The following is a 10922-nucleotide window of genomic DNA, read 5'->3' as shown; positions in this document are numbered from 1 at the left end:
TTTCAAAACAATGCATGCATTTTTCTTTTCGTTGACTTGTGGCCTGGCAGTGAGTGAGGAGGAGAAACAGTAATTCTGCGCTTCTTTCAGACGCTAATCGCCTCACAGTAGTAAGATACAGACAAGTAAACCAGGTAGATTCACCACCTCAAGCTCGCGCAGATTGTGACGTCAGCAAATATCGGAAGGGAAGGGAAAAGAGAAAACCACTACTTAAACAGAAGTGCAATTCCCGTAGACTGTTGCGAATTGAGAAAAGTTTGTGGCACTTGTAGGTAGACAGCTCTTAACGACTGACCTCATGCCCCCTAGCTTTCATTAGCAGGCTGTGTCCAGGCCTGTAATTTTTTGCAGAATTTTGGGGGGCATGAGGTGGGAGGGGGAGGGGGGCGAGCGAAGCTATGACCCCCCTAGTAGAGACACAGTTTGACCCAGCATTCCGCCCGCGTGAAACTATACTAAAATAGTACCGGAAGGCATCATTACACACACACACACACACACACACACACACACACACACACACACACACACACTTCCTTTTCCTATTTCATCCAGATAACCTTGTTTTCCTTTCATCAAGGTTTCATCCTTGACGAATATTCCACGTACCTTTATTAGATTTTAGTGTATTAAACACTACTTGACCTGGACTTGAATGGGAAGTGGCCACAACACTTTGAGTAGAGAGCCATGACTTTAAAAGGCTGGATAACCAATGGATTATGCCAAATAAAACTCCTTAAAAACTAATCATCTGCAACTCCCTCATCAAGACAAAGAATACAGTATGTAATCTAAAGCTGCGTGAGTTCTATTGAGGTTTCTGCTTGCGAATCGTCCGGCCGAGGTAACAGAGGACATTTGCCGTCTATGATGGGTCTGTCTGGCGCTTTCCTCCTTGGCGGGGCACTGACAGGCGAGACGGGCGGTTTGGGCAGGCACAGTTGGCATCGCTCGTGTTGGCAGCTTTCGGAGGTGCCCGAAGACGCGCTGGGGACCTCCGATGAAGCCTTCGAAGTAGATGGCCGCAAATTTGACGCTTCGGGGAGACCTTCCGTGAGCTGTACGTAGGAAGTGTCCCTTTCTTGACCTCCATTAATGTCAATAGAGCTGAAGGAGTCTTGACGAAGAGGGAGATAAGGAGGACGAGGAGGAGGGGATGATGGAGGATGAGGAAGAGCACTGGAAGTAGAGGTGAGAGAAAAAGGAGGAAGAGATGTAGCCGGGGATGGAGTTGAAGGAGAGGGAAGAGCTTGAGTAGAAAGGGAAAGAACTGGAGGAGGAGGAGGTAAAGAAGGAGGAGAAGGAGGAGGAGGAGGAGGAGGAGGAGGGCGACGAGGAGGACGAGGAGGAGTGCCCGTCGTAGAATCTCCAGAGACCGATTCAGTAACGGTAGTCATGTTAGTATTGGAGGAAGAGTAGCTCGAGATAGTGCCGCTGTTCGTCGACTGAGTTCGAGGTCTTCTGGGCACCGCTCCGCCAACGCCATTCGGAGGCGCGTCCTGGGGCTCCTCTGGGGGGCTTGTGAGATCCTGCGTGTGAGGAAGAGAGATTAGAGACCGCCAAAAGGAAGGGAGCTTTCGTGTAATGTGGGAAAACGAAAGAAGATGACAATAACGTATAAAAACAAAATGGGTGAGGGTGAGAGAGAAGAGGAGGTGGTAGTAGAGGTTCGTATAGCATTTCGTTTTTACCTCTCTCTTCCATGCTGACGTAATCACTCTCTTGACATATGAAAAACACAATGGATAAGGGTGAAGGAGAAGAGAAGGTGGAGGAGAAGAGAAGGTGGAGGAGGAGGAGGTTCATTTATCATTTTGTTTTTCTCTTTCTTTGCGTATAAAAAACAAAACGGATGAGGAGGGTGGAAGGGAGAGGTGGTGAAGGAGGAGGAGGAGGAGGAAGTAGTGGTGGAGGAAGCTCGTTTAGCATTTGTTTTCCCTCACTCTTCCGTCCTGACATAATCACTTTCTTGCATAAAAATTCCCTTTACAGACAAAAAAAAAAGCATGTGGTGAAGGAGGAGGAGGAGGAGGAGGAGGAGGTAGTGGTGGAGGAGGCTCGTTTAGCATTTGTTTTCCCTCACTCTTCCGTCCTGACATAATCACTTTCTTGCATAAAAATTCCCTTTACAGACAAAAAAAAAAAGGATGTGGTGAAGGAGGAGGAGGAGGAGGAGGAGGTAGTGATGAAGGAGGCTCGTTTAGCATTTGTTTTCCCTCACTCTTCCGTCCTGACATAATCACTTTCTTGCATAAAAATTCCCTTTACAGACAAAAAAAAAAAAGGATGTGGTGAAGGAGGAGGAGGAGGAGGTAGTGGTGGAGGAGGCTCGTTTAGCATTTGTTTTCCCTCACTCTTCCGTCCTGACATAATCACTTTCTTGCATAAAAATTCCCTTTACAGACAAAAAAAAAAGCATGTGGTGAAGGAGGAGGAGGAGGAGGAGGAGGAGGAGGTAGTGGTGGAGGAGGCTCGTTTAGCATTTGTTTTCCCTCTTCTCTTCCGTCCTGACATAATCACTTTCTTGCATAAAAATTCCCTTTACAGACAAAAAAAATAAAAGCATGTGGTGAAGGAGGAGGAGGGGGAGGAGGAGGTGGTTTGTTTTGCATTTTCTCTCCTCCATGCCGGACTAAATCACTTTTTCTCGCATCAAAACTCCCTTTACAGCGAAACACCACCACCTTCCACTTAGGCAGCCGGAGCATCTAGAGTGTTTTACCTGGAAAGAGAAGAACACCTGGATGGCACCTTACCTGGCTGGCGTAATGAGCCTGGATCGTGAAGGCCGGGGTCTTCTCGCACGAGCCTCGCCTTCGCTGCTGTAAAACAAGGTCAGTGGTTAAGGAAGGGAAAGGGTGACTGGAAATGGGTGTCAATTAGGTCAGTGGTAAGGGGGTAAGTAACAGGGGGACTAGGTATGGGTGTGAATTAGAGGAAGGTGACAGGGTGACTGGAAATGGGTGTGAATTAAGGTCAGTGGTGTGGGGGGAGGTGACAAGATGACGGGGTATGGGTGTGGTGGTGAGGAGAAGGTGACAGGATGACTGGGTATAGGTGTGAATAAGGTCAGTGATGAAGGGAAGGTACTCCTCCTTAGCTGAGTGGATTTGGAGTGCTTTCTACGTCAGGCGGGTCACTAGAACGTCACAATCGATTCGTTCGTTACCTGCAGTGCGTTCGCTACCTGTGTGTTACTTACTCTAAGCCTCTAAGGTGACCAACTAGTGCCACAATCTGAAGTGCCACTTACTGAAGAATTGATTACTTACTCTGCCGCCGACAACGGAGTGGCAGCACCGGCAGTTCCACCTCTCAGAGTTTCTACACGGCGGTCTGAAAGGGGAAAGGTGCACGTTTAGCTTTGATATATTGTAGATCCAAGTGAAGTGACTATTCTGGTGGACGTTATTTGAGCTGCTGCGACGCCATAAAGCCACAATCAGTCAGTCAGTCAGTCAGTCAGTCAGTCAGTCAGTCATGCTCGCTTATTACACCGATACTTTAACCAAAATGAAGTCTTGAATTCTCATTATTAGTTTCTGGTTTTATAATGAAACATGGAAACTGTGATAGCTCGGTCAAATCTCCACGAGTGGGTAATATTATACACCTGAGAGCCTTAGTTGAAAAGTTGTTAAGGAAAGCAATTATAATAAAGACTAAAATATTATTCAGTCAGTACATCTTAGAAGAGTTATAATAGAAAGCGCTTTAGACTGTGCTGAAACGTGTGTGTGTGTGTGTGTGTGTGTGTGTGTGTGTGTGTGTGTGTGTGTGTGTGTGAGGGTGTAGGTGTAGATGTAAGTGTGATAACGCAGCCTTCAAGCTTATCTCCATCGTTATTTATTATGGATTGATAATAAATAGTTCAATCACTGGGGACCGAACCCAAGGCAACCCTAGTAATACAGATACATAAAGGTCTTTGTTATTTTTTGTCTATGTTCAAACTACTTTTTGTGTGTATATGTGTTTGCGCGTGTTTTTTAGATATAGAAGAATACATGGTGAAGCAAAAAAAAGGTTAGGAAATCATACGTACTGCTGGTAACACTTGACTGCCACTATGCACATGGCCACGAAGAGGACGATGCCCATTGCGGAGAAGGCGAGCGTGTTGGTCAAGTTGAGGTTGGAGGTGAGGCTGTAGGGAGGAGGGGGACGGAGGGTGAAGAAACACAGTGGTAGCAGCGTGTGGCGGGCCAACTATGCGTTTCAGGCGCCATGTCACAGTTTTTCGAATATAACATCTTAACAAAGCGTCGGACAAGGATGGTATTTTGGGAGACGATGATCGAGACCCCGACCTAATTGGCAAAAATAGGCTTAGGTACCAAATGTGGATGATTACGGCACTTGTAAGAGTAACTTTAAGGTAAACTTCACTAAAATATACAGGCAAGAGTAGCGAGGCAGTGGTAGCCTGTGCTGACTTATAAATTAAAAGTACGACGTTATAGAGAAAAATAAACGAAGAAACTATAATGCATAATATCTTTGTTAATGAGCCTATCCCGCGATTTACCCGCCTTACAGACATATGTGTTCTAACTCTGGATCCGTGGCAAGGCTCCTTTTGGTACCACGGGACAAGAGATAAAGCTCCATATTCTTAATTAAACGTATCGAACTCCCATTGCGCCACTTTTTTTCCAAGGCCACAGAAAAGATTAACCGGGTGTTCAAGGGTGTTTAGTTTCCCTTTCAAGATGCAGAAGTCGGGTAAAATTATCACTAGGATCACAAAACACAAGAGATAAAGCTCCATATTCTTAAACGTATCGGGCTCCCATTACGCCACTTTTTTCCAAGGCCACATAAAAGATTAACCGTGTGTTCAAGGGTGTTTAGTTTCCCTTTCAAGATGCAGAAGTCGGGTAAAATTATCACTGGGATCACAAAACAGTCTATAAAAATCCTATAGGAACTTCTACGAGAGGCTTTCAAATAGGTGCATGTATACTAAGGTGCCGATACGTTTGGGAATACGGTCCTTAAATTACTTACCAGACTCCATTGTAGTTTTCGCCCTCCTTGCAGTGGCAGTAACCATCGCTCTCACACTCTCCGGGGGGGTCACACTCGATGGTGGCATTGCAGCTCGACCCAAGAACCCCTGAAAGATTTGGCATGCTGTTTAGTAACTGTTGGAACTCGACCCAAGAACCCGTGCAAGAGTGAGTTGTCATGCTCTCTAGTAAACGTTGCAGCTCGACCCAAGAACCCCTGAAAGATTTGGCATGCTGCTTAGTAACTGTTGGAACTCGACGTAAGAACCCGTGCAAAAGTGAATTGTCATGCTCTCTAGTAAACGTTGCAGCTCGACCCAAGAACCCCTGAAAGATTTGGCATGCTGTTTAGTAACTGTTGGAACTCGACCCAGGAACCCATGCAAGAGTGAGTTGTCATTCTCTCTAGTAAACGTTGCAGCTGGACCCAAGAACTTGTGCAAGAGTGAATCAGTATATACGCTCTAATAATTGTTGCAACTGGACCCAAGAACCCGTGCAACAGTGAATCAATATACACTCTAATAATCGTTGGAACTCGACCCAGGAACCCGTGCAAGAGTGAGTCAGTATACACTCTAATAATCGTTGCATCTCGACCCCAAAACACCCCTGGAAGAGTCATATAGTAATCCATAAGTTCACGGAGAGCTCCCACCACTTCTCCCTCCACTGGGCGGGTCATGGTCTAGCACCCGTTGGATTTCATGAGTAAGCGTCACCCGTCTAGTACTTGTAACATTGGTTAGGTCATGCGCTAGCCCATGATATCCCAGTGCGATTCATCTCCCATTATATCCCCCCCCCCCCTCTCATCACCTTCCAATGTGTTTTCTCCCTCCCATCACATCCCATCACCTCACAATGCGCGTCCTCCCTCCCATCAACTTCCAGCACCTTCCCCCAAACACATGTGATTGTCTATACTCCAGGGAGGGAAGAGTTTGACATGACGATCGCTAAAGGAGAGGAGTATCTTTTTTTAATTAACGGAGGGTCATAGATTTTGTTATGTTTGTACCTAGTGGGAATTCCTGACTTTAAAACAGAATAAATATGCGGATGCTACTACACCTAGTTAGAGAGGTATTAATTCCACCGGACATGAAGGAAACGCAATAGCACAGGTAAAAAAAGAAAACTGCCAAAAAAAGAAGTAAAAAATATGTCCTCAAACTAACGCAACGGTGCTAAGAAATGTAAGCTTTTAGCAATACTCTGATGACTGACTTATAGAATTAGTTTTATATATATGGATACTAAATCTCATAATGACGTTAGAGATTACGGTTTTCCTTAATCGTAATGATCTGCCACTCGAGTGAAGGTGAAATTGCCACAACGGTCGCTTGTTCTTGTGTAACATCATGCATTGTTATCAACGGCGCCTCTTTTCAACAGTGAATTGTCTGTCAGTCAGTTCGGCAAATCAGTCATTTAGTCAGACAGCCAGTGACGTAATTAAGCACTTGTTCAGTTGGTCGCCATATCAGACAAGGGAAGTTCGAATATCTGAAAACAAGAATGAACTTAAAATCAATAAATGAAGAAGCGAATAGTGAGTAATATATAGTACTAATTGATAGACAGATAAAGATGTAATGAAAAGAAACCACTTCACAACAGAGGCTTCCTAAGAAACTACAGAAAACACACACGACACCTTAACCGGGACGCAGAGCAGATATTATGACATCCGAGTTACCAGCACAGTTCACCTTCCCCAGGTTTCCCCAGGTATCCAGTTATCGAAGCTAGGCATGCTTATACACTTCACCAGGGAGACTTCTCATGAAACTATAGAAAACACTCACGAAATCTTCCCCCGGGACACAGAACAGATATGACATCCGAGTTACCAGCACAGTTCACCTTCCCCAGGTTTCCCCAGGTATCCAGTTATCGAAGCTAGGCATGCTTATACACTTCACCAGGGAGACTTCTCATGAAACTATAGAAAACACTCACGAAATCTTCCCCCGGGACACAGAACAGATATGACATCCGAGTTACCAGCACAGTTCACCTTCCCCAGGTTTCCCCAGGTATCCAGTTAACGAAGCTAGGCATGCTTATACACTTCACCAGGGAGACTTCTCATGAAACTATAGAAAACACTCACGAAATCTTCCCCCGGGACACAGAACAGATATGACATCCGTTTCCACCACAGTTCAGTTTCGTCAGGTTTCCCTGCAGAAACTAGGCATGTTCTACACTTCACAACGGAGACTTCTTGATAAAAAATGAAAACAACAACAACGAAATCTCACCTGGGACACCACAGTTTGCCTTCCCCAGGTGTCCCAAGGTACCCATTCATCGAAGCTAGGCATGTTATTCACTTCACCACGGAGGCTACTTATAAAACTATAGAAAACACACACACACACACACACACACACACACACACTAAGTCTTACCACACTGGCCGCAAGAGAACTCATTTATCGCCGTGAAGGTTCCCGTGATGACGTAGACGTAGACCCAGCACTGGGGCGGCCGGCAGTTGCATTGACCCTCCTGGCATTCTAGGGCCAAGACGCTGTTGTACTGGCGGCAGTCAAGGTCGGTGCTGCACTTCATCGTCGGCAGTTTCACTAAGGGCGGGGAGGCAGGGATTTACATAGATGTACATAGATTTACACAGGTCCGAATTCTTAGACGCCTCCGCCTCTCACATCAATTATTTCCAAAGGCCGAAAAGGAGATCAATCGGGTCCTCATGAGTGTTTTTTTTAAGTTCATGGTACAGAAGGAAGGTCAAACTATCACCAGGGTCATGAAAGTGCTCAGGGAAAGTCCCCAAACTCCTACGAAAGCCTTGTCAAATAGATGATCTTGGGCTCCGAAATGTTTAAAAATATGGCCCTTGCATAGATTTACATAGATTTACACAGATACTCAAACCACGCAGAGGCACTGGTTAGGTGGTCTGCCCTTACATCTACTACGTGATCTTACCTACAACTGCCACCAAGACTGCATTTCTTCTACTCAAGCTATTTTTAAGGTGAAGGAAAAAGGCGGTCGAGCTTTTTTTATTTATTTATATGTGAATGAGCCGTGTTGTGGAGGGGGGAAGGGAAGAAGGAAGGTAAAGTGTGTTGATATTATTTGCGAAGTATTGCAATGGCCTTATTAGATACTGTGTTGTTGTTGTTGTTATTGTTGTATTTTTACCGTTATTTTCATTACTGTTAGATATACTTGTCTGTTTTGTGTTGTTGTTGTGCTCAAGCTCGTCGGCCACTTCCTTCACCTTGATATTCACTAAAGTTGAGATGCAAAGTCTTGGTAACATTAAATTTACTAGGATTCCACTTAGGTGTAAGGACAGACCACCTAGGTAGTCTGGACCATATAGGGTCTGTGTGGTCTGAATATCTGTGTAAATCTATGTAAATCATTATTATTGTTATCATATACCATCATCCAATTGCCTTCCCTGACTCAATACAGTGATATGACGTTTTTTTGTTATCGTAGAGCTGATCTGTGCAAGACGCTTATCACCCAAACCACGAAACAATTCATTTCCTGGTCAGTCATTCTTACATAAGCAGAACAATATATTTACGAAACAACGGTGACCGATTCTTTCATATGTGTAGCAGTGATAGTAGCAGTAGTAATAGTAGTAGTAATAGTAGTAGTAATAGTAGTAATAATAGTAGTAGTAGTAGTAGTAGTAGTAGTAGTAGTAGTAGTAGTAGTAGTAGTAGTAGTAGTAGTAGTAGTAGTAGCAATAGTAGTAGTAGTAGTAGTAGTAGTAGTAGTAGTAGTAGTAGTAGTAGCAATAGTAGTAGTAGTAGTAGTAGTAGTAGTAGTAGTAGTAGTAGTAGCAATAGTAGTAGTAGTAGTAGTAGTATCAATAGCATAAATATCATAAAATAAACAATAGCAACAATATCATCATCATCATCTTCAGCACTATCCTCCTCGTCGTCATCGTGTTATCGCCGCGGCTATCACAACACACGGCACTCACCCCTCTCCTCTGCCTCGACCGTGGCGCCGTCACTGGAAGGTGTAGTTGCCGTGCGCGCCGCTAGATGTCTCAGAACTTGCGGGGGGACTTTCACCTCGCCCCTGGTTACATAAAATCTCTCGAGGTCTTTCTCTTTTTCCTCTTCCGCCACAGTCAGCAGATTACACAAGAGGAGCAAAAGCCCTCCTTGTAGTAATTTCCACTTCATATTCATTCCGTTGCTGTCGTTGCAATGTAATTAGTAACTTTTGACTGGCGGAGTGGTACTATTTCGCCCGACCATTTTTGTATCAGTTTATCTCGAGAGGCGATTTTCTGCTCTATGCGCCTGAGAACCCGAAAGAGCTACTCACAACCATCCCACTGCAGAACGTAATTGCAAGAGAAACGTCCTTTTGTAACGCAGCAAAAAAGGTTATTGTACATTTTATCCACTTCCAATACGCTCCACTTTTTTTGTCTTCAGGTCACATCATTACGCTTTTCACCGTTTTCACACGACACACGTTTTAGGGCTCGCACACCAGGAGAAACTATTAGGCAGCTGTTGAGTGAGGGACGTAACGTGAAACAATACTGGCTTGCGAGAGGGCTGCCAGAGAGAGCCTTTCGAGCGATAGTTGATAGTGGAGATAAGGATGGGACCGAGGCGATAGGAGGGGGGCGGGGAAGGAAGGGGAAGGGGAATGAGAGATAGAAAGGAGCAATGGGGAGAGGGAAGGGGAATGCAAGATAGAAAGGAGGGAGAGGGGAGGGGAATGCGAGATAGGAAGGAGGAAAGGGTGGGAGGGAAGGGGAATAAAAGATAGGGAAGGAAAGGGGAGTTGGTAGATAGGAATTTGAAACTAGGGAACGAGGAAAACACAAGAGCATAGAAATAGGACAAGAAAATAAGGGGTTAGAGGTTGAGGTACGGAGTGAGATACGAAATGAGAGGAGATGAGGAAAGGAAATATAGGGGAATGAAAAACAGGAGAAGGGAGGGAGAATGGGTGTTAGGAGATAAGAAACTGATAGAAGAAGGGAGGGCGAGAGAAAAGATAATAAAAGAAAGGGAAATGGACAACGGAAAGGATGAATGGTGGGGAAGGGAAATATTAAGGGGTGGAATGATAAGGGGAATGGGTTTATTAATTCAGGGGAAGTGGAGTGGGCAAAAGTTTTTATTTTTTTTACTTAAGTGCACTCAGGGTTGGGTTGATATAAAAAGGCAAACAGTGTGTGTGTGTGTGTGTGTGTGTGTGTGTGTGTGTGTGTCCCGAGCATGTCTATCGTGACGTTGGAGGGGGGTGGGTGGGGGGGCTGACACTATTTTTTTATTGTAGTTGTATAAGTAGTTGTATAAGTAGTAGTAGTAGTAGTAGTAGTAGTAGTAGTAATAGTAGTGGTGGTGGTAGTAGTAGTAATAGTAGTAGTAGTAATAGTAGTTCGTAGTAGTTGTAGTTCAATTGATTTATTTTACTGTTATCCTTATTATCATTATTATATTCTTTTCCTGAATGTCTCCTATATCATCTTCCTTTTCTCTTTCTTTCTTTCATTATTTCACTTCTACCAACAGCCTTGAATGGACCAAATGCCTTTCTGTTGTTGGATATTCGCTACGATTCTATTACTACTGAAGCATTGGTCTTATGAATGAGGTAATTATCTTATGTAATTATCCTCAAACATTTACCTCTTCCCCCACAAATGACTGGGATCGATATTATCAGACTCTTTAGACTCTTTTATCAACTATTTTCAAAGGCAAAAAATGAGGATCAATCGGGTTTTCATGAGTGGTTTATTTATTTATTTTTTTAGGTTCATGGTACAGAAGAAGGGTCAGACTATCCCCAGGGTCATTAAACTACCCCTGGAGATGCCCAAAACTCCTACGAAAACTCTATGTAGGTACCTGGGCGCCGAAA

General features: G+C 44.4%; 1 protein-coding gene across 1 annotated transcript; it reads right to left on the bottom strand.

Annotated features, from left to right (window-relative positions):
- Positions 1 to 494: 494 nt before the first annotated feature.
- LOC127005618 (disintegrin and metalloproteinase domain-containing protein 19-like) lies at positions 495 to 9614 on the bottom strand. Its single transcript, XM_050874600.1, has 7 exons — positions 9010 to 9614; positions 7442 to 7618; positions 5017 to 5125; positions 4052 to 4153; positions 3279 to 3342; positions 2763 to 2828; positions 495 to 1535 (listed from the first exon to the last, which is right to left on the bottom strand). Exons 1-7 carry the CDS (start codon positions 9221 to 9223, stop codon positions 798 to 800), a joined length of 1470 nt encoding a protein of 489 aa, XP_050730557.1. The 5' UTR covers positions 9224 to 9614; the 3' UTR covers positions 495 to 797.
- Between the last annotated feature and the right edge of the window lie 1308 nt (positions 9615 to 10922).

This window comes from Eriocheir sinensis, chromosome 3 (genome assembly GCF_024679095.1).
Source record: "Eriocheir sinensis breed Jianghai 21 chromosome 3, ASM2467909v1, whole genome shotgun sequence".
Classification (NCBI taxonomy): Eukaryota; Metazoa; Arthropoda; class Malacostraca; order Decapoda; family Varunidae; genus Eriocheir; species Eriocheir sinensis.
The sequence above is the reverse complement of the archived record's forward strand: the minus strand, read 5'-3'. Positions and strand labels throughout refer to the sequence as shown.